This window comes from Bufo bufo, chromosome 4 (genome assembly GCF_905171765.1).
Source record: "Bufo bufo chromosome 4, aBufBuf1.1, whole genome shotgun sequence".
NCBI classification, from domain to species: Eukaryota; Metazoa; Chordata; class Amphibia; order Anura; family Bufonidae; genus Bufo; species Bufo bufo.
In genome coordinates, this window is record NC_053392.1 from 435,290,050 (window position 1) to 435,314,727 (window position 24,678).

Sequence of the window (24,678 nt, forward strand, 5' to 3'; positions counted from 1 at the left end):
GCTGTCATTTCAGGGGGCTTAGCCAGGGAGACAGGGGAGCGCTGTAGTGCCTAGAACTGGGAGCACAGGTATAGGAACATGTGCACGCATAACTCCCCCTGACACTGCAGGAGGGGGCCTGGGATGATCCGCTATCAGCACTATTGATAGAAACCCCCGGTGGGCGGAGACTCCCGTTATAGCTCCTCCTCTTGTGGCTGCTGCAGTGCTTCACCATAACAGACATGCGAAAAGCTGTCACTCCATGGTGTATGAGATAAGGGCACTGGAGGGTCTGCTCTCTGCATGTGCCCTGTGCCACCTCGCCATTCTGTGCCTGGTATGTTGCCGAGGACCAGGTGACCCATAATTGTGACTACATATTGGCATAACCGGATCATTTGGTTCTAATGTCCAGGACTGCCTACAATAGACAGAAGACCTTTTTCTTGTGTACAAGGGCCATAGGACCACATTAAAACCTAGAGGCATTCCCAACATTTTTCCATAAACATCTGATAGGGGGTTCCCACTTATTAACCCCCGCCCCCGCCCCCCCCCTCGACTGCTGAGAAAATGGGGTCCCGTATTCTACTAACTGGCATTCCCAAGAATAGGAGCCTGGACATGTCTGTGGTTTTAGCCGAGCGTTTCTCGATTCCTATAAACTACAATGGAGAAAGCCGCACAAGTATGTATCCACCTGCCCCCCCTCCCCATCAAGCTCCGATAGATGGTGCCTAGGGGACGGATTGCGGGGGCAGTATTTGGTTTTGCTGGGGCAATATATTGTGCTGCACTATGGTATTTGGTTTTGCTGGGGGTGGTGATGGGCTGAATTATCTTATTGCTGGCCCACCTACTTGTGTTGTCCCTGCCTTCTGTCAGTTTGGACCTACAACTTTTGGGATTTTCCCAGGGCTTTTAAGTTCCCAGTCTGCCCCTACTTCCATCCACTATGCAGGATCTGGTGCAATCAACTTCCAGATAAAGGTTGATTGGTGGGAGTGTCCCATGCATGACCCACACCGATCCACTATTGATGACCCATCCCCAGTACTGAAAAAAAAAATATAATAATAATTTCATTTTGGTTGGTGTGAGCAATAACCTGTCAAGGGATGCTGGTAACACGTACCAGCACTACTCTACAAGTGCTCCTCCTGGTAAATGGTTCAGTACTGTCATGGTATTTTTTTAGTTTAATCAACAAAAATAAGGAAAATGAGATTCAAATCGAAAACCATCCACAGAGTTGGAAAAAAAATAATTATTGGCAAAATTGCCCAGCCCTACTGTAGCCATCACAGGGTTATAGCCCCCCATCTCAGTTTTCACCGCATGATAGAGGCAAACATGGAAAACACTGTAGACCTATCCCAAAGAAGATGAGGAGGCAAGTTTGGAGTTGCAACCATAGAAACCACAGACATGTCTTCATAGCACCTCGTTTAAAATAAATACCCTTTTCTATTTTAATAACGCCATTAAGATGGTTCATTAATTCCCAATATCTTGGCTGTGAACTAACAATTTGGAGGTTTGATAGACAATTTTTGGGCCTCCAACACAGGAAGATCTGCTACATGACTCAGTACTACCACTAATGGAGTTCTTAGGGAATCAATATAGTGAACTGTTCACTCGATGAAACACTACCTGAAAAAGGCAGTAGAGCAGAATATCCCCCAAAACAGAGGACGTTTTGCATCTGGATGCAAGGCCACCTTTTGGACTGGGGTATGATACACCCTATGCAACAAAAACTGGGATCTCCTGTGGGCCAGATTAATGTGTATAAGGCCTCCTGCACACAACCGGTTTATTTCCCCGTTTACTGGCCGTTTTTTGCGTTCCGTATACAGAACCATTCATTTCAATGGTTGCGCAAAAAAAACTGAATGTACTCCGTATGCATTCCGTTTCTGTATTTCTGTTTTTCTGTTCAAAGATAAAACATTTCCTATTATTGCCCGCAAATCCCATTCCGTGGCTCCTTTCAAGTCAATGGGTCCGCAAAAAAACGGAACACATACGGAAATGCATCCGTTCCGTTTTTTGCAGAACCATCTATTGAAAATGTTATGCCCAGGCCAATTTTATCTATGTAATTACTGTATACTGTATATGCCATACGGAAAAACAAAACGGAAAAACGGAACAGATCCGTGAAAAACGGACCGCAAAACACTGAAAAAGCCATACGGTCGTGTGCAGGAGGCCTTAATGTGATGTGCAGACTAGTTAGTATCTCTTTGGTAAAGTATTAATTTATCCAAGGTTTTATTTAATTTTTTTCACTGAAGTAAATTATGCATAAGATTTTCAGTCATACAGTAAAATTATGAAGAATTCAGTAAACTGGGCTAAAAAAAATGAAAATTACATACATTTTTTATGTGGGTGTTGACTACATTAAGATGAATTAAAAATTCATCAGTACTTTTAGGAAAAGTAGGTCAGCTGTCTCAAGTCTAGTGTTAAACAATCTACCAATCAGAAGAAACAAGTTAAAGAAGCAAACTCCATACAATACATGTTCATTTCCTTACAAAAGGAAATTGGAATTTCATTTTCAGAAGCCTGATTAAATTATGGAATGAATAATAAGTTGGAAACCATGCTGCCCTTAGCATAAAACTGCTCCCAATACTCCATGCAATTTTTCACATGCAAATAAATAAAACCACTAACAAATTAGGATGAAAGATGAAAAAACCCAAAACCTGGCTTCCCCTGCATACTTACGAAGTATAACGTGCGTGATAACGAATGCAAATATAAAGACTGTCAGAAATGACAGAGATAAAATGAACATGTAAAAAAATCTGTAGTTTCTTTTCCCCACGCAGTTTCCCACCCAGGGACAGTGGTGATCAAAGCGCTCTGAAATGAGAGGCAAAAACAAAAGATATATATGGCACAGGGTTAATCAAAATGTTTTATAACTGAATTAACGTGCATGAATGCCAATGTGATCATGACCGGCTTGTATTCAAAAGGGTTTTCTGAGATAACACAGATGGCGTGTCCTTAGGATAGGCCCTCAATATCATACTGGTGGAAGTCCAACTCACAAACAGACGCTACTATGTGTATGGCATTTGGGGTATGGACCAATGAAACCGCGATGAGGCTGCAGCTGTAGGGTTCTTCAAATAGTTGATTGCCATGGGTGCAGAGAATCGGAGCGCCCACCAATCTAATACTGATGGCGTATCCTTAGGTTTTGTTGTGTTACCTAGAAAAAGCCTATTAAGTTACTGAAGGTCCATTAGTATAGAATGTGGCAATTACAAATGTACACTATATTCCATGTTTGCTACATCCATTGCTTATAATTCTGCTCTGTAATTAGTGACGTGCCAAAAAGAGGCATAAAGGCTAAACAGGGCAATCACTCCAAAAGATCAATAGAAAAAAACAAAAGGGGTGGATGGCAGTGCCAGGTTTACCACATCGTACACAAAATGGGCAACAAAAAAAACCCACACACAATAAAAGAAATGTAATCAAACAATTAAAGGGAGTCTGTCACTATGGGTTAATAGGAATAATTCATGTTTACATGCAGGTCCCCAGATGAGCATGCCGATGCTGTTCTGGGAAGACAGGCGCAATGGCTCATAGAGCTAGGTCATCTGACTGTAAGGACACCTTTCACTTCGTGATCTGTTGCGTCATTCTGCAGTACCTTTAAAGGGTTTCTGTCACCCCACAAAACTCTTTTTTTTTTGGATAGTTAGATTCCTCATAGCGCGATATAGGAGAATATAATAGTCTTACTTACTTTCATGCGGCCGATTCTTTATAAAACGAAGTTTTATAATATGTAAATGAGGGCTCTACCAGCAAGTAGGGGGTCTACTTGCTGGTAGCCGCAGCAGAAAACCGCCCCCTCGCCGCGTTGATTGACAGGGCCAGCCGTGATCTCCTCCTCCGGCCGGCCCTGTCAGTATTTCAAAAATCGCGCGCCTCTGGTCATTCGGCGCAGGCGCTCTGAGATGAGGAGGCTTGTCTCCTCAGCACTCCCTCAGTGCGCCTGCGCCGATGACGTCTTCTCTTTCGGTGATGTCATCGGCGCAGGCGCACTGAGGGAGTGCTGAGGAGACGAGCCTCCTCATCTCAGAGCGCCTGCGCCGAATGACCAGAAGCGCGTGATTTTTGAAATACTGACAGGGCCGGCCGGCCGGCGGAGATCACGGCTGGCCCTGTCAATCAACACGGCGAGGGGGCGGTTTTCTGCTGCGGCTACCAGCAAGTAGACGCCCTACTTGCTGGTAGAGCCCTCATTTACATATTATAAAACTTCGTTTTATAAAGAATCGGCCGCATGAAAGTAAGTAAGACTATTATATTCTCCTATATCGCGCTATGAGGAATCTAACTATCCAAAAAAAAATAATATGAGTTTTGTGGGGTGACAGAAATCTCTATACAAAATGAGCAGTTAAAGGGTTTCTATCACCTCGTTTTGACATAATTAGCTATTAGACACTAGCGATCCGCTAGTGTCTGCTCTACCAAACAATGCTATTATAATACCTTTGTGTGCAGCTGTTTGCCTAAAAAACGAACTTTTATTGATATGCTAATGAGCCTCTAGGTGCTATTATACTACCTTTGTGTGCAGCCGTTTGCCTAAAAAAAACGAACTTTTATTGATATGCTAATGAGCCTCTAGGTGCTATGGGGGCGTCTTTTCAGCACCTAGAGGCTCGGTCTACTCACACAAAATGCCGCCCAGCGCGTCCCTCCAGCCCGCCCATCTCCTCTGGAATGTGATCCTCCCTCTGAGCCAGCGGACGAATTCTCGCGCCTGCGCGTCTGTATTCTGCGCAGGCGCAGTGAATGTCTGACCGCTCCCTGCACAGACATCTCCACTGCGCCGATGACGTCAGAGTGTTCCGAGGAACAGACGACGCCTGGCAGCAAGCAGTGGAGATGTCTGTGCAGGGAGCGGTCAGACATTCACTGCGCCTGCGCCGAATACAGACGCGCACGGCGAAGGCGCGAGAATTCATCTGCTGGCTCAGAGGGAGGATCGCATTCCAGAGGAGATGGGCGGGCTGGAGGGACGCGCTGGGCGGCATTTTGTGTGAGTAGACAGAGCCTCTAGGTGCTGAAAAGACACCCCCATAGCACCTAGAGGCTCATTAGCATATCAATAAAAGTTCGTTTTTTTTAGGCAAACGGCTGCACACAAAGGTAGTATAATAATAGCATTGTTTGGTAGAGCAGACACTAGCGGATCGCTAGTGTCTGATAGCTAATTATGTCAAAACGAGGTGATAGAAACCCTTTAAGTGCACCAAGGGTGGACCAATGACACTGTGCACCCTTGCCTCTTCTGCCAGCCTGTCCCTCTCCATGGCTGACCAGGCCAGAGGAGACTATGCAGGAATCTGGCCTGGTCAACCAAGAGAGAAAGAGGACTGGTAAAGGAAGGCAAAGGTGCAAGTGCGCGCAGAGCAGCTTAGGCCCAACCTTGGAGAACTTATGCCGAGTTCGCAGTTCAGGTGCAGAGCTTTCCATTATACCTGATCTCTGTGTAGGTTTCACTACTGGTTTTGTCTCACAATCACTGATGGAAATAACCGAAGTGTGAACTCACCCTTAACCGTGCACCTGCATTTGAATTAAGCCCCATTCACAGGACTGCAAACCACGGATCCACAAAATACGGACATCGGCCATAGGCATCCTGCATTTTCCCCTTCCGCAGATCCCGCACTATGTTCTAAATGCCTAAACAGACCAGCAGACTGGGGAGGGGGGGAGGTCCTCTGGACGGACACTATGTATTGTCCAAATCTTTTGCAACCCAATTGAAATAAATGGCTCCTCATCTGATACACAAAAAATGATAATCAGATGCAGAGCAAAAATATGGTCACGTGAATAATGCGTTAACAGTATGTTTTCTACGGTGTAAAGAAAAGCATTACTAAGTGAAAGGTATCATTACATTTAGCTGAGCTAGCCCTGCAAAGTTGGTTTAAAGGGTTCGTCCCCTACAATTTACTCTGGCAGTTGCAACCAAAAAATGGCACGCATCCTTATACAGTGGATATAAAAAGTCTACACACCCCTGTTAAAATGTCAGGTTTCTGCGACGGAACTGCCTGCCAGAATCCTCTGCCGCAAGTGTGAAAGTACCCTTAGTTTTACGGTATCGAGATCGGTCATAGGGGCTCAAAACCAGAGAAAAACGCTTCAGTTTTGTCCCCATTCATGGTCAATGGGGACAAAACTGAACTGAACAGAGCGGAATGCTCCAAAATGCATTCCGTTCCGTTTAGTTGCGTTCCCATACTGGAGAGCAAACCACAACATGTTTTAGTTTGCTCTCCATCCTGGGCTGCGGAGCAAGACTGATCCGGCATAACCCCCAATGCAAGTCAATGGGGACGAATCATTTTTCTCTGACAATAGAAAGCGGATCCGTCCCCCATTGACTTTCAATTGAGTTTATGACTGATCTGTCTTGGGTATGTTAAAGATAATACAACCGGATCCGTTCAGAACAGATGCAGATGGTTGTATTATCAGTAACTGAAGCACTTTTGCTGAACCCTGCCAGATCCAGTAAAAACACTAGTGTGAAAGTAGCCCTAAATAGGTATTTTTGACGGCACATTCCCTTTAAAAGGGATTGTCCCACCAAAAATATTTTACAGTTTTCAGACCAGCAACTGGATCTGAATACTTTAATTGTATGTAATTAAAAATTTAGCATAGCCACTGAGTTATTCAATAAAATTAATCTGTATAGCACCACCTGCTGTTTGTTTTTTTCTTATTTCTTTGACAGGCTCACTGAAAAGGCCGCACATGCTCAGTTTCATCCCTCAGGTGCTTCCCGAGTTGTGATAGGGAGAATATGGACACGCCCCCTGAGCTGCAGCAGAAAAGACACTCCCCTTGAGCTGTCGGCTTGATATAAATTAGAACAATGAATGGGGAAATCTCTGGATCCATGTGAGATACAGGGCTGGTTCTAGCTTTGTTAGATAAAAGGTTTGTCATGTATTATGTGATGACTGATTTTAATTTTTTTTAGATTAGTCATGGGATAACCCCTTTAAAACAGGGATTTTCCTGGTGACAGATTACCTTCAACATAATGAAAAATATTCCTCACCCGAAAATCCCCCCCTGCCCCGGTGGTCCATTGCTGGTCTAGGTTTCCATTCTAGCTGCAATGACATGCAGTGCTGACATGCAACCACTGTAGCCAATTACTGATTGCAGTGGTGATACCAACAGACGCAGCAGAAGACAACCGAGGGCACCAATACTGGAAATATGGACCACCAGTGCACACCACCCATGTCATTATTTTACATTTTTTCTTGTTCATTTTTAATTTTTACCATTTAGAAAACGAGTATATAAATCTATAGTGTAGTTTAACACTCAAACATTTCAAAAAGCATAAATGTCAGAAATAATGAACATGCACATTTTCTTGTCATTTTGGAGGATATAGTAACTAATAATTTTGAGTACTGAACACAATGTGATCACACTATATAATTATACAACCCATCCTTGTAATGGCGACTCGACAAAGTCCTGACGACAGTATGATTTGTGATTTTCTACTCTTTGCTCCAGATGTATACCTGGCTTATTAAAGGGAGTCTGTCACCAGCATTTCACTTTTTTAACCCTTCCCACAGCTCCCTAGCATGCTTACAGTTAATAAAAACGTTACCTCTGGCATCAATCCTGGACTTATAGAACCCTCAAAAACGATCTAAGATATGCAAATGAGGGCTCGCAAGTGCCCAGGGCGGCGTTACTCTTAGGTGCCCTGCTTGCTCAGCCTTCTCATTGCATCCCCCCGCCCCTTCCTACCCTCTGCCCGCCCATCCTTTCCCTCTGACCGCCTTTGTACTAACTTGTTATGCTGCAGATATCCCGCGCCGGCGCTGTGAGATATACTGTTGCAAGAAAAAGTATGTGAACCCTTTGGAATTATATGGATTTCTGCACAAATTGGTCATAAAATGCAATCTGATCATCTAAGTCACAACAATAGACAATCACAGTCTGCTTAAACTAATAACACACAAAGAATTAAATGTTACCATGTTTTTATTGAACACACCATGAAAACATTCACAGTGCAGGTGGAAAAAGTATGTGAACCCTTGGATTTAATAACTGGTTGAACCTCCTTTGGCAGCAATAACTTCAACCAAACGTTTCCTGTAGTTGCAGATCAGATGTGCACAACGGTCAGGAGTAATTCTTGACCATTCCTCTTTACAGAACTGTTTCAGTTCAGCATATCAGGACTCTGACTGGGCCACTCCAGAAGGCGTATTTTCTTCTGTTTAAGCCATTCTGTTGTTGATTTACTTCTCTGCTTTGGGTCGTTGTCCTATTGCAACACCCATCTTCTGTTGAGCTTCAGCTGGTGGACAGATGGCATTAAGTTCTCCTGCAAAATGTGTTGATAAACTTGGGAATTCATTTTTCCTTCGATGATAGCAATCCGTCCAGGCCCTGACGCAGCAAAGCAGCCCCAAAACCATGATGCCCCCCCACCATACTTCATAGTTGGGATGAGGTTTTGATGTTTGTGTGCTTTGTCTCTTTTTCTCCACACATAGTGTTGTGTGTTTCTTCCAAACAACTCAACTTTGGTTTCACCTGTCCACAGAATATTTTGCCAGTACTGCTGTTGAACATCCAGGTGCTCTTGTACGAACTATAAACGTGCAGCAATGTTTTTTTGGACAGCAGTGGCTTCCTCTGTGGTATCCTCCCATTAAATCCATTCTTGTTTAGTTTTTTTTTGTATCGTAGATTCGCTAACAGGGATGTTAGCATATGCCAGAGGCTTTTGTAAGTCTTTAGCTGACACTCTAGGATTCTTCTAAACCTCATTGAGCAGTCTGCGCTGTGCTTTTCCAGTCATCTTTACAGGACGGCCACTTCTAGGAAGAGTAGCAGCAGTGCTGAACTTTCTCCATTTATAGACAATTTGTCTTACCGTGGACTGATGAACAGCAAGGCTTTTGGAGATACTTTTATAACCCTTTCCAACTTTATGCAATTCAACAATTCTTAATCGTAGGTCTTCTGAGAGCTTTTTTGTGTGAGGCATCATTCACATCAGGCAATACTTCTTGTGAAAAGCAAACCCAGAACTGGTGTGTGTTTTTTATAGGGCAGGGCAGCTGTAACCAACACCTCCAATCTCATCTCATTGGACTCCGGTTGGATGATACCTCACTCCAAATGTCATTAGTCTAGGGGTTCACATACTTTTTCCACCTGCACTGTGAATGTTTACATTGTGTGTTCAATAAAAACATGGTAACATTTAATTCTGTGTGTGTTATTAGTTTAAGCAGACTGTGATTGTCTATTGTTGTGTTGTGACTGATGAAGATCAGATCACATTTTATGACCAATTTGTGCAGAAATCTATATCATTCCAAAGGGTTCACATACTTTTTCTTGCAACTGTACATGGTTATCTACTACAAACTATATATCACATCCTTAGGCCTCATGCACACGACCGTTGTGTGTTTCGCAGTCCGCAAATTGCGGGTCCGCAAACACGGATGGAGTCAGTGTGCATTCCGCAATTTGTGGAACGGCACGGACAGCCATTGATATACCTGCCTATTCTTGTCCGCAAAACGGACAAGAATAGGAGAGGTTATCTTTTGCGGCCCCAGTGAAGTGAATGGGTCTGCATCCAAGCCGCAAAAACTGTGGCTCGGATACGGACCACAACAACGGTCGTGTGCAAGAGGCCTTAGGATAGGTCATCAATATCTGATCAGCAGGGGTGCGACACACAGCACTCCCGCCGATCAGCTGTTTGAAGAGAAGGTGGCGCTCCATGCAAGCACTGCTTCCTCTTCATTACACTGCAGTCTCATAAGTGCAGGGTAATACAAGTACTTGCTCCATACAAGTGAATGAAGCAAATATTTCTAATTACACTAAGTCGCCGTTCCATAGGAGATAAGGCGCAGTGTGAAGGGAAATGGGGCTCGCATGGAGCATTGCCTCCTCAAACAGATGATTGGCAGGGGTGTCAGGTGTTGGACCCTTGCCAATGAAATATTGTTTACCTATCCCGACGACAGGTCACCAAAATATATGGCTGTTCAACCCCTTTTAGAGGTGCACTTAATACATTTGGCACATCTGTGGGTTGTCTGTGCACCAGCAAAGCAGGCATAGATTAGTGCCATAATTTACATCTGGCGTAAATGCAGTAAATCTGTCAGAATGTGTGAGGCCATGCCCACTCCTGTTATGCTCCACCCAAATCTCTGCTCACTTTTAAAAAGTGACAGGGAGTGTGCATAAGGCTACATGCACACGGCCGTGCCGTTTTTTGCTGTCCGCAAACCGTGGATCCGCAAAAAACGGAAGCCGCCCATGTGCCTTCCGCAATTTGCGGAACGGAACAGGCGGCCGTCAATATGAATGCCTATTCTTGTCCGCAAAGCGCGGACAAGAATAGGACTTGTTATATTTTTTTTGCGGGGCCGCGGACCGGAGCCACGGATGCGGACAGCACACGGAGTGCTGTCCGCATCTTTTGCGGCCCCATTAAAGAGAATGGGTCCGCATCCGAGCTGCCAAAACGGCGGCTCGGATGCGGACCCAAACAACGGCCGTGTGCATGAGGCCTAACCGCTGATCACAGTTTACCTTGCAGCAAGCAAATGACTGCAATTACACTGCACCACCGAGGCTTTTGAAACACGCAGAGTAAGGCCCCTTTCACACGGGCGAGTATTCCGCGCAGATGCGATGCGTGAGTTGAACGCATTGCACCTGCACTGAACACCGACCCATTCATTTCTATGGGGCGGTTCACATGAGCGGTGATTTTCACGCATCACTTGTGCGTTGCGTGAAAATCGCAGCATGCTCTATATTCTGCGTTTTTCACGCAACGCAGGCCCCATAGAAGTGAATGGGGTTGCGTGAAAATCGCAAGCATCCGCAAGCAAGTGCGGATGCGGTGCGATTTTCACGCACGGTTGCTAGGAGATGATCGGGATGGAGACCCGATCAGGATTATTTTCCCTTATAACATGGTTATAAAGGGAAAATAATAGCATTCTGAATACAGAATGCATAGTACAATAGCGCTGGAGGGGTTAAAAAAAAAACAAAAAAAACCTGTAACTCACCTTAATCCACTTGCTCGTGCAGCCCGGCATCTCCTTCTGTCTCCTTTGCTGAACAGGACCTTTGGTGACGTCACTCCGGTCATCACATGATGTTTTACCCACGTGATGGATCACGTGATGACCGGAGTGACGTCACCACAGGTCCTGTTCAGCAAAGGAGACAGAAGGAGATGCCGGGCTGCGCGAGCAAGTGGATTAAGGAGAGTTCCATTATTTATTTTTTAACCCTTCCAGCGCTATTTTACTATGCATTCTGTATTCAGAATGCTATTATTTTCCCTTATAACCATGTTATAAGGGAAAATAATACAATCTACAGAACACCGATCCCAAGCCCGAACTTCTGTGAAGAAGTTCGGGTACCAAACATGCGTGATTTTTCTCACGCAAGTGCAAAACGCATTACAATGTTTTGCACTCGCGCGGAAAAATCGCGGGTGTTCCCGTAACGCACCCACACATTTTCCCGCAACGCCCGTCTGAAAGAGGCCTAAAGAGGAAGTAATACTCGTGTGGAGCGCTGCCTCCTCTTCGATCGGCGGGGGTGATGGGTGTCAGACCCTGTCGATCAGATTTTATGACCTATCCTGAGGATAGCGCACCAATATAAAACCCCTGCATAACCCCATTTAGGCCACCTGCACACGAATGTGTGCACCCCGTGGCTGTGCTGCGGCCCGCGAATGCACGAACACCGACCGTGGGGCAGCTGCAGCGGATCGCGGACCCATTCACTTTAATGGGTCCGCGATCCTGCCGTTACGCAAAAATATAGGACATGTTCTAGCTTTTTGCGGAACGGAAGTACGGGATGAAACCCCACGGAAGCACTGCCACTGAAAATAAAAATCTCTTTATTTGTACGTATGTAGATTTACCTTTTGGTCAAACAAGCTAAAAAGGTAAAAATCTGTCCTACTGGAGCCTCTCTTCCTCCTTAACCCAACTGGATGAATTTTACTGAGTAGCCGTGCTACTTATACGCTTCATGGAAACTTGAATGGGACTGCTTTTTTAACATGGTTGTATAGCCCACCAGTGCTGTCAGGTGTGTGGTTTTGTCATTCTGGTATATGGCCGCTTTCAGACGAGCGTATTAAAATCAGTCAGTATTCTGGCTCAGGATCTAGAGGATATACCATCAGTATTGTCATCAGGATTGCTTCAGGATTTACATGCGTATTTCTTCCTTCATTATTCATGCACTGCACAGACTGTAATGTGCGTATTTGGAAACAAATCCGCACAAAACTTTGGACATGCTGCGGATGAAAGCGGCCTAGGGGAAGATGTGGTGCACATACACAGAAAGATGGCTTTCTGACTGGAGCTGCTCTGTGCTAACATTTTTCTACTTCTACTCACCAACACAATTGTCACATAAACTGCAGTGTGAGGCACGAGGTGGGCGGAAGATTTTGCAGGTAAAACAATATTTCAGTTTCACAGTTTGTCCATTTATAACAACTTCTTTCGTTCTGGGGGGTGGTCGATATCCACCTGACGTTGACCCATTTGCAACATCTATGAATGAGGGAAAGAAAGAGGTCAATACAGTGAAACAAGAAAACCAAAGAAAATGTCCATATTTCTACAGGGAACTGGAGGCGTTTGGGCCAGATGAACAATCAAAACATAACTAAAGATAAATCTTCTTCCTCTAGATCTTACCTATTGTAATTAAGAAAATAATGAAAAATGCAAGTAAAAATGTGGCGTTGTCCATTGCATAATACTATGACAGTTGTCATATTTGCGCGATAATCAGCAAACAAATGTTAGGCTAGATTCATACAACCGTATATGTTTTACGGTCCGCAAATTGCGGATCTGCAAAAAAATAAAATAAAATTTGTCACAAACTATTCTGTTTTGCGGATTTAGATGCAGATTTCTGAACTACTCTAATTTCAATGTAAAAATTGAAATGTGGATTTGTTATGGTCATAAGAGGGCTTCTTTTTCTGCGGGACGAGTTACTTCCTAAACAATTAAATGATTCCATTAAAACGTATTGAGAAACATGCAAAATAAAATTGTGGGGTGGCAATGGCGAAAAAAGGCAATTCTTTGCGATTTTTTTTTTACAGCATTCACTGTGCGGTAAGCAGGGCTGTGGAGTCGGTAGATAAATATTCTGACTCAGACTCCTCAGTTTTATGTACTTCCGACTCTGACTCCCCGACTTCTCTGTATTAATATGCGAATGTATTTTATACATTCCTTGAGGGAAAGAAACGCAACCTACCACAGGACTACTGGCTGGGAAGCTGCTTTCTCCTTTGTGTGCTGATCTTCTGCTGAAGATAGGGCAGTGGGAGGATCCAGGAAGGGGCATTTATTCTAAAACATGATTTTCCTAGGAGAATCCCATAGTCATGTTTAAAGTTTAAGCTAACAATCAGAGTTTACAAGTTTTTATAGCCTTAGCTAAATGACAGCAGTTTTTCCAATGGTTTACAGCTTCAGTCTTGAACTATTGGCCCTCCATTCCCTTCACTTATACAAGTGTCTCACTCTCTAGTCCTGCAAAAAACATATTTTTTTAATCCCTTATCAGTGAGAGGCTAGGTTACACATGGACGCTGCGTTCCCTGTAAAAGCAGAACACAACACTATGGAAAGTATAAGTATTGCAGCTCCTAATTGTGCGTTGCGTGCCATATAGTGAAGCACATGAAAAGCATGCTTCTTCACGGTCACTTAACGTGTTAGTTTTGCGGTTACGTGAGGCACTGCATGCATTGGTCTTTATTCTTACAGTAGAGAAGTCATTAATTATAACTTTTTGTGAATTGGGACATTTAAACCTGCTTTTTTTTTTTATTCCAATCTAAATTTAGTAGGAGTAGGAGTCGGAGTCTAAGTCGGTGCATTGTTTGCCGACTCCGACTCCAGGTACCCAAAATTTCCCCCGACTCAGACTCCTCGACTCAGACTCCGACTCCACAGCGCTGGCGGTAAGGCTACTTTCACATTAGCATTTTTCTTATCCGGCATAGAGTTCCGTCACAGGGGCTCTATACCGGAAAAGAACTCGGGCATATCCCCATGCATTCTGAATGGAGAGTAATCTGTTCAGGATGCATCAGGATGTCTTCAGTTCAGTCCTTTTGACTGATCAGGCAAAAGAGAAAACCGTAGCATGCTACGGTTTTATCTCCAGCGAAAAAAACTGAAGACTTGCCTGAATGTAGGAATGTATTAGTGCCGGATCAATCCTTCCAGTCTGCGCATACGCAGACCTTTAAAAATGAGAATAAATAAATAAAAATACCGGAACCGTTTTGCCTGATGACACCGTAAAAACAGATCCGGCATTGCAATGCATTTTTCTGACTGATCAGGCATTTTTCAGACTGACCAGGAACCTGATCAGTCTGAAAAATGCCTGATCAGTCTGAAAAAATTACATGCGTTTGCATACAGTTTGCAACAGAACTGCCTGCCGGAATCAAACAATGCAAGTGTGAAAGTACCCTAAGAATGACATTAACTTCATTGTTCAGGTAAGATTATGGCAATACCAGACTTATTTAGTGTTGCCATAGTCTGACACCATGGGGGTTATTTATCAAGAAACTTGATTTTAGATGTAAAAATTGCCCCCTTTTTGACCAGCTGTGCAACAATATTAAGTCAAACAGCCGGTGTCGAACAGACTATCACACAAGACGTATCCACAGACTGCACAAATGGCAACTTAAAGTGTGTAATTCAACAATGGACTCTGACAAAGGATTTAAAAACGTACTATTTTTTTTTTTTACATTTTATATAAATCCTTCAGCTTATTTTCTAATCCATGGAGGATGTCTACTTGTAACACTCATCTTAAATCACCTATTTGTCTTTCCAAATCTGCTGCTTCATCTGGAGTGGCACGTGGAAGGACACCTGGATCACTAAAACTTGTCCGCAGTAACGTCCCCATCACAAAGAAGACAAGGATTCCGCCTATTACAGGAATTGCAGGAGTAATCTTCACTGCTAAATAAGGACAACTGTAAAGAAAGACAACAGTCAGGTAAAGTATTTCCTCAAATTAGGCTACTTTCACACTAGCGTTAAAAGTTTTCCGGTATCGAGTTCCGTCATAGGGGCTCAATACCGGGGGGAAAAAAACGCTTCAGTTTTGTCCCAATGCATTCTGAATGGAAAGGTTCAGTATGCATCAGGATGTCTTCAGTTATTTTCTCTGGCCAAAATTCCGGAACACTTGCCGGATCCGGTACCAAGTGTTCCAGAAAAACTGATCTGGTTTCCCGGTCTGCGCATGCGCAGACCTTTAAAATCAGTGAAAAAGAAATCTGTTTTTCCGGGTTTGACAAGAGACGCATAAGGAAAGAAATGATATCTGTTTGCATACGGACTTCCAGATTCGGCAGGCAGTTCCGGCAACGGAACTGCCTGCTGGATTCTTCTAACGCTAGTGTGAATGTACCCTTAGATTAGCAAAATATTAAAATTTTCTGCCCTCTTAACTATGTATTCTTCCAAAGCTGAGATATCACGAGACAAGACCATCTGTACCAGGATTGTCGAGACCAAAAAACTGAAATATCTCATACTGTACTTATGATGACAGACAGATACAGAAAAGACAGACGAGAGTGGAAGCACGGATGATCAACTGTTTGAAGAGGTGCTCCTGTAATTTCATTAGTCACATGGCCATTGTGGACGTAAATATATATATTTTTTCTGCTTGTAGCAAAAAGTTAAATCATTGAAGCTTTATTAGAAAATTTAAAGCTAGAAACATGCTGCGCACATCCAGAAATCTCTTGCATATTTCAAACTCCAAATAAGTCCTTAAAGGGCATCTGTCAGCAGGTTTGTACCTATGAAACAGACTGACCTGTACCATGTGCACTTGGCAGCTGAAGGCATCTGTGTTGGTTCCATGTTCATATGTGCCCACATCGTAGAGATGTTTAAATATATGCAAATGAGCCTCTAGGAGCAATGGGGGGCGTTGACAATACTCCTAAAGGCTCAGCTCTCTCTGTAACTATCACCCCCTCTGCACTTTGAAAGGGACAGGCAGCGAAAAGGTGATCACACCTGGCTAAATTCAATCACAGTGCAGAGGCCACGGCAGTAGCTGCAGAGAGCAGAGCCTCTAGGTGTAATGACAACGCCCCCATTGCTCCTAGAGGCTTTTTTGCATACATTAAAACTTCATTTTTCTCAGTAATATGGACACATATGAACATGGGACCAACACAGATGCCTTCAGCTGCCAAGTGTAAATGTAACAGGTCAGCCAGTTTCATTGGTACAAATCTGCCTGACAGATGCCCTTTAATAATGGCATGGACTTCAGCCAAATGCCTTCAGATATAAATAGACTCCCAATACCAGATACTCCATCATGTGGGCGAAGGAACCGCCAATGTAAGCAGAGCAAAAACTGCAATTTAGGTGACTATTGCATTAGGTAGAACACAAGCAGGACCACACAGAAAAGTCAGTAACAATACAGCAGATCTGACCCAAGACGGAGACCAAGTGGCATAACCAGCGTTCTACTCTGTTATTTCCGGAACTCCCACAGAAACGAATGAACGTGCATGTGCCCCCCTTTTTGTGATTGTGGGGGTCCCAGCAGTAAGACCCCCACTGATCTAACAGGATATAAGGACAACTTCAAACAACCAGAATACCCCTTTAAGGGCGGGTTCACATCACCGTTATGGATTCAGTTTTTGTTTTCCATTATAACGGCAAATAACGGAATCCATAAGACGGAAGTAAAAACTGAAGCCTTTAAGAGGCATTCCATTTTGATCCGTCATAACAGAAGTCTATAGCAGGCATGCTCAACCTGGGGCCCTCCAGCTGTTGCAAAACTACAACTCCCAGCATGCCTGAACAGCTTACAGCTATCAGCCTACATCAGGGCATGGTGGGAGTTGTAGTTTTGCAACAGCTGGAGGTCCGCAGGTTGAGCATGCCTGGTCTATAGGAATCATAACGGATGCGTCTGGTTCCCATTATGCAAGACGGAAAACAAAGTCCTGTCAACAGGACTTTTTGTCTGCATAACGGAAACCAGACTGATCCAATAAGATTGCCCATAGACTTCTATTATGACGGAAGGCAAAATGGAATGCCTCTTAAAGGCTTCCGTTTTGCATTCAGTCATAACAAAAGTCTATGGGCAGCATAACCAATCTGTCCTGGTTTCCGTTATGCAGGCCTGGACTCCTGCATAGTGGAAACCAGGACAGATCTGTCAGTCACACTGCCCCTCTTAAAGGCTTCCGTCTTATGGATTCTAACCATGTGAACCCACCTCAAGTAGGCGTTTCCTCCAATCTCCTCCGCTTGTTGGTTTCCGTACAAGCTCTGTTGCCATTAGTATAAGATACCTTGTGTGACCATCATGTTTAGGTTTAAAATGCTGGGAACTGCTTGTGGAGGGGGAGCTGGAATTGTTAAGGTCTGAATGGGCTCCTACAATACGTACACCAATTTATTTCTCCAGGGGGCGAGAAGTGCAGCCCACATATTGTAGATTACAAGCACATTATCTTGTAAATGACATGGGTTATTACAATTAATATGTGGTTTGATCTGATAGGAATGTTCGGTGGAAGAAAAAGTAGTGATTTGAGCATGCATTCACGTATATCTTAGCATGCTGCACCAGTAGCTACCATTACAACGCAGCAATGTATATCCTTTAGTCCGCAAGTCCATGCTTTTCAATGGGTCCATGGTGTGCATTTGCAGACATATGGGGTCATTTATCACACAGGTGTAGAGTAGAACTGGTATAGTTGCCAACAACAACCAGATTCCACCTTTCATTTTTGACAGCTCCTTTGGAAAGTGAAAGGTGGAATCTGATTGGTTTCTATGGGCAACTAAGCCAGTTCTACTTTACACCAGTTTGATAAATGACCCCCAGTCTGTCTTTTTGTGAAACAGATATAATTATGGAAACCATACTGATGATCTGTGTGCTTTACGCATCAATATGTCAGTTCAGCAAAAAGATAGTACATGTCCTATACTTGTCTGCAAAATGCGGACTCTTAAGTCAAAGTTTACGCAAAAACGTGGATGCAACACCACACTGGTATTTTGAGGTGCCCAAAACAGAAACCGTCATATACATAGGGCCTTAGAGCGACTTCTGGATAAGCTACGTGATAAGATGTTGCCCACTGATATTCTGCTACACAATGGCATGCCTCTTGGTATAAAAAAAGGCAAGAACTGCTTAATGACTGACTACTGCACTATACTGGGTAGAGAAAGATGCCAATCGACTATCCCTAGAGGTTTAAAAGACTGTCTGGAGCCGACTACATATTCCTGTCTGGTGATGGGGTTTACTAACTAGAGTAAAATCTAACTGTACCCATCATCACTCAATTGAGAAAAGAATATTCTTGGTCTAGTGGTCTTGCTGACCGGACTCACTAGACCACAAATATTCTTTGTCTCATGCTGTATTATACTGCATTGAAGCTGTCTGTTTCCCATTGACAGCTGCCTATCAGACCTGGCAGGGGTGCTGGACCTCATGGGCTTCCATACATGGCAGGCCGAGAGGCCTTTGTAAGAAATCCAGGTGCCATGGCAACAGTCTGCACCACACAATCGCATTGTGCGGCACAAATTGAGTTGGAGAGGGAGCTCACTCCCCCACAATGCTGAGGTGTTAATCTGCTGGGGTCAGTGCTTTCAGTGATGACGGCAGATACAGCAGGGTGCTCAATATCAGTACCAGCCAATAGCAGGCTGCGACGGGGACGAGCTTCCCCAGGGTCACCCGCAATGTCCCCCATTGTGGCCTGGTAGTGGCCTCAAACAATCCTTCAGCAGGCTTAAAAAATCATTGTTTGCAGCAGCAGATCATGCTGCGTAATAAATATCTGCTGCCGGCAAACAAGTCTGTATGGAGATGAGCAATGGCATTTGTGATCTGCTCCTCTCCATACTGTGAAGGAGAAGGCTGCATGTAATAGCAACAGTCTCCTCCACTGACGAGCAAGCGATCTTCCGACAATGGCTTGACTCATCTGCTAGTGTAATTACCAGCCTAAAGAAAGGAGAAAAAAAACACAACTTGTGTTTGATATTGACAGGTTATCTGGACACATAATATGCAGGGCTCCCGACTTAAAAAAAAAAAAAAAAATAAATTCAAGGAGCCATTGGCTCCTAACCTGAAAAATTTTGGTGCCAAATTTAAATTTTTAGTCGCCAAATTTAAAATACATAATTACGGCAAGATTAAGGGAAAAAAATAAATAAATAAATATATAAATAAATATATATATATATATATTTTATTTTTAAAAAAAAGCACACGTCTTACCTAGGGTTGTCACGATACCAAAATTTTGACTCGATTTCGGTACCAGAAAAAAGTATTGCGATACTTGATACCACGTGAGAAAATTATATCACCAAAAAAGCCACATGCATTCCAGATTTTATGGAACGTCTGGACCATAATAGAACAGTGCTAATCTAATTTTTGTCGGGACCAGATGGCAAAAAAAAAATAAAAAATGGAGATACTATTAAAATATTTAAAAGTTCGCACTTTTTCGGACGTGGCGACATGTAATTTAGTGTATTGTTTATATATTTTATATGTAAAATTGGGCAAGGGGGTGATTTAAACTTAATATTTTGGTGTTTGTTTGTTTTTTTAATTTAAATTATTATTATTATTTTTTTTACTTTTTATTTAATAACCATTTCCCCCCTTAGGGGCTAGAACCTGGGATCATTCATCCCTTGTCCTATTCACCCTGATAGATCTCTACACTCTCCCTGCTGCTCTGTGCTTTGTGCACATAGCAGCAGGGAGCCGACTATGGCAGCCAGGGCTTCCGTAGCATCCTGGCTGCCATGGTAACCGATCGGAGCCCCAGGCTTACACTGCTGGGGGTCCGATCGGAACTGCCACCGTCAAGCCAGGGAGAAGGTGAGTTTTTCTTTTTTCTCCCTGCCTGTCAAGCTCTCCGCTGTGATTGGACAGCGCTGCCAGGGAGTAGGGAGACACCCATTGAGAAACAGGGCAGTCTCCTCCTCCCTGTACCGATGCTAAAATTAGCATACCAGGCGGGAGAATACAACGGGGGCCACAGCAGGCGAACGGAGCTGCACCCAGAAAAAATAGTAAGTGCAGTTAGACCCCTGCACTATGCCCTACGTATCCTGATACTTAGTTTATAATGTCTGGACCCATGAAAGGTCCTCTTTATATGATTAGTTGTAAACTGCACATATGTGACCCCCTGTTGCCAAGAAGTATTCTTATTCCTAAGAAATAAATTTACAATAAGAACTACAAGTGTGCCTTATTTTAGTCTCAGTTTTGCATGGTCCTTGAAGACTTTTGGTTTACACACACAATGCAGTAAATAGTAGAAAACGTTATTGCTACGGAACGCACAAACTGTTCTCATTTCGTAAAACAATCATCCAACAAGTTTTAACATCACATAATTTGTGCATTTGTATAGTAATTGCTTTGTGTCTATCATTGTGATGAATAGGATAATACAGTATATTCGTGGTCACCAATACAAAATGCAAAGTCTTACCTACAAAATGCAGTGACCTGGGCCACCAAGCTACATGCCAGTAGTCACCGATACCCACACATATATAGCAGAGATCAGCAACATCCGGCATGCCAGCTGCTGCAAAACTACAACTCCCAGCATGCACACTTAGATTCTGGGAGTTGTAGCTTCAGAACAGCTGGAGTGCCGGAGGTTGCTGATCCCTTGTCTATAGAATCATTCTCCTGATACAGCAGCAGAGCCCATGGTGACACGTGATACTATCACATCACACATGAACATCTGGGACGTAAGCTTAGTACTTCAAGAAACCAACCACAGGTCAACTGAAGCCAGTTCTAAGGATCAAACCTTATAGCCCAACGTTCTGAAATTTTTTATTTAATGGCTTGCTAAAGAAATTTAGCCTACAGGCACAGGAAAAAAAACGGACATGTGATGGAATTTTTTTTAATGGCTGTCACACGTCCGTTTTAAGGCCAATGGTAGCATATGGGGTTATTAACTGTTTGGAGCAGATAGATCCAATAGGACTCTCGTCTCATGAGTTAACGATTCCTGTCTCCTCCTCGTCTCGGCTGTGCTACACCTTCAATAATTTGAAATCACAATTGTGCTATGTTAGGTCTCTGATGATGGAAATGATGCGGTACCGGTAACAGCATTGGATTTGTGTTTACTAAACCGGTCTTCCATTTGTGTGGATGTTTCTCCTACATATAGAAGTCCACATGGGCACTTCAAAACATATATGACATCATTGCTGTCACAGGTAAACAAAAAACGTATGGGGATATGTTCCCTAGATCGTGGGTGAGTGAGGAAAGAGCCCTTAATAATGCTAGAGCAGTGTATACATCCAAGGCAGGGAAAAGTTCCCTGTCTCGGGGTGGCAAGAACTTTTTGTTTCAAGTCCCTCTTATCACTGCCTATGTCAGCTTTACCAATCTTATCGCATTAAAGAAACTCAACTGAAATTACTCATGCGCTGGTACCATACCCCAGAGGTGCTACATACCTTAAACAGGTATCCCTAATGTCTGTTGGAGATGCTCAACCAATGGTTCTTCCATATACCATATATTCTGGACGTGCCCCTTAGTTGTGCCCTTCTGGAGGATAGTAGCTTCTGTGCTGCAGGACATTTTGGGCCGTTCAGTGAGGTTGGACCCCCTTACATACCTATTGAATGTCCCACCTAGGGATATGGGAGGTCACGTCTCCAGGCTGCTCTTGCATCTTCTCACTGCCGCAAAAGGTTTGATTGCCCTCTTTTGGAAAAGAACCACTCCCTTGTCTAGGACGGATTATTACTCCCATAAACCAGGAGATTCGCTCATTAGAATATTATACAGCCGTATCTCAAAGAACTGTAGACAAATTTCTGCAGATCTGGTCCCGCTGGGATACCCACCACGAGGAGCTGCACTTGTAATAAAGGATAGATTTCTGGGTTAACCACCTTCCTGCCCCCCCCCCCCCCCCTTTTACCCTTCTTTGTTTTCCCCCTTTTCTTTTTACTTTGTTATTTATTTTTTCTTTCTCTAAATGGAATATTGATTGGTTTTGTCTATATTATATGGCTGCTGATATGTTCTGTATTTTAGATGCAATACCAAAGACATGATGTCTGTAAAAGTTTTTCTTTTCTCTTTTATTACATATGTTGATATATGAAAAGTGAAAAATGTTTAATAAACAAAGTGGGGGGGGGGGAATAAAAAATCTTATCGCGGACATTCTCTGCTCTTTTGTAACTGGAGTAAATAAATTGGCACAGTTTGAACAGGATTTTATTTACTCCAATCCATTATATATACACAATATTGTATTTTTTGGCATCGATTTATTCTGCGTGTGACGTTCGAACCCTGTTGCAATTCACAGATTCTATTAATTCCGTGTGGCAGTTTACGATAGAGATCGGATCTCCTTTCTTGACACGTGGGTAATTAGGGGTTAAGGCAACAAGGTTGACACTGATCTGTACATTAAGGATACTGACTGCAATAGTATACTTTTTTATACCAGCAATCACCCTATCACCACAAAGAGATCGTTACCATATTCCCAATACCAGCGGGTGAGACATATTGTGGATGCTCCTGAACAGTGTGAAATCAGATTAAATGAAATGTCTGCTAAATTCAGAGAAAGGGGATATCCCCCACATCTGTTACAGGAACAAAGGGACAGAAACCCACATACAGCTGAAAAAAACCTAAAAGAAGCCATTTATACATCCATAGGTACATAAAAATCAGAGCGGTAATAAATAAACATTTGGCACTTTGTAAGTGAATCTTACCCTACAATTGAAGAATTCCAGAGTCGACCTATGATATGTTACAAAAGAGCGGAGAATGTCCGCGATAAGATTGGTAAAGCTGACATAGGCAGTGATCAGAGGGACTTGAAACAAAAAGTTCTTGCCACCCCCCGAGACAGGGAACTTTTCCCTGCCTTGGATGTATACACTGCTCTAGCATTATTAAGGGCTCTTTCCTCACTCACCCACGATCTGGGGAACATATCCCCATACGTTTTTTGTTTTTTTTACCTGTGACAGCAATGATGTCAAATACGTTTTGAAGTGCCCATGTGGACTTCCATTTGTGTGGATGTTTCTCCCTCCCCACTGTGTGCAGCTGCCGCTGACCACCAATGAGAACGGAGTAGGAGAGGAGGGACTGTGGCCACTGCGCCACCAATTAATTCCTGAATACAATCGTAGCTTGCGTGTGCAAGCCATATCCCATACCCGGCCTCTGACTGTGCGCTGCAATCCTCCGCAATTAACCCCTCAGGTTCATTGCGGCGGATTGCAGCACGCAGTCATAGAGGCCGGGTATGGGATATGGCAGGCACACGCAGGCTACATTTGTATTAAGGCATTAACTATAGTTATTGGTGGTGCAGTGGCCACCGCTCCTCCCCCTCTTCTAAGTATTATATTAATTGCGCCCCCCCCTCCACATGATTAAATCATTGGTGACAGTGGCCCCAGGGTCCCCCCTCCTCACGCATTGGTGGTGCAGTGGCCGCTTCTGATTGGAGCCCCAGCAGTGTAATCGCGGGGCTCCGATCGGTTACCATGGCAGCCAGGACGGTGCTGAAGCCCTGGCTGCCAAGGGGAACTCCCTGCTGCTGTGTGCACAAAGCACAGGGCAGCAGGGAGAGTATGAAATCCTATTCACCCTAATGGAGCTCTATTAGGGTGAATATGACAAGGGTTCTAGCCCGTAAGGAGGCTAATAGTTATAAAATTAAAACATTTTTTTTTTTTGCAGGTGGGGGCACGTGGCAGCTAACTTCAACTACTACATAGGTCTTTATTAACATACAAAGGTATTGGCAGGGGGCTGCAGGGTTTATGGCTCCAGCACACGCTGGGGATGCACTCACTCCATGTTTGTACTTTTTCTACAGGGTGGCAGGTTCATTGCTAACTCGGCAAGGTAAAGAGAAAAAATAAATAAATAAATGTTGGTTACTGGTTAGCTGCATGCTGGGGTAAAATGCCTGCGATAGTGATAATCATTCTGTTGCATGATAAGAACTCCTGCTCTTAGGGTTATTCGGCTCAGGGGGGGTAGCACGACTTCCATGATAGCCACGCATAATCTTTGGTACCCTCTTTTTTTCTTCATAATAGCGCCATCACCATACCCAGTAGTCTGAATTCCATTTGGTCCCAACTAGGAGCGCCTGCACGTTCACGTACGCACGCACGCAAGTCCGTCACGTCTTCGGATATGATTCAAGTCCTGTCACGACTTTAGGCTAACAGTAGGTCCATCACGCTATCAGGACACGATTTAAGCCCTGTCACGACTTCAGGCAAACGCTAGTCCATCACGATCTCTGGACACGATTTAAGTCCTGTCACGTCTACAGGCAAACTCGGTCCTTCACAACTTAAAGGGGTTATCAGAGTTAATAAAAAAAAAAAAAAA

The 24,678-nt window shown here is 43.7% G+C and overlaps 1 protein-coding gene across 3 annotated transcripts in view; it reads right to left on the bottom strand.

Annotated features, from left to right (window-relative positions):
* The window catches only part of ZDHHC14 (zinc finger DHHC-type palmitoyltransferase 14), a 208,421-nt gene that overhangs the window by 72,595 nt on the left and 111,148 nt on the right, over positions 1–24,678 (bottom strand). For all 3 annotated transcript variants that reach the window (XM_040429368.1, XM_040429367.1, XM_040429366.1), the window contains exons 3-5: positions 15,006–15,166; positions 12,528–12,686; positions 2,728–2,865 (exon numbers count right to left, since the gene is read on the bottom strand). In XM_040429368.1, coding sequence (XP_040285302.1) covers positions 2,728–2,865; positions 12,528–12,686; positions 15,006–15,166 — 458 coding nt within the window. The remainder of the gene's footprint in view (positions 1–2,727; positions 2,866–12,527; positions 12,687–15,005; positions 15,167–24,678) is intronic.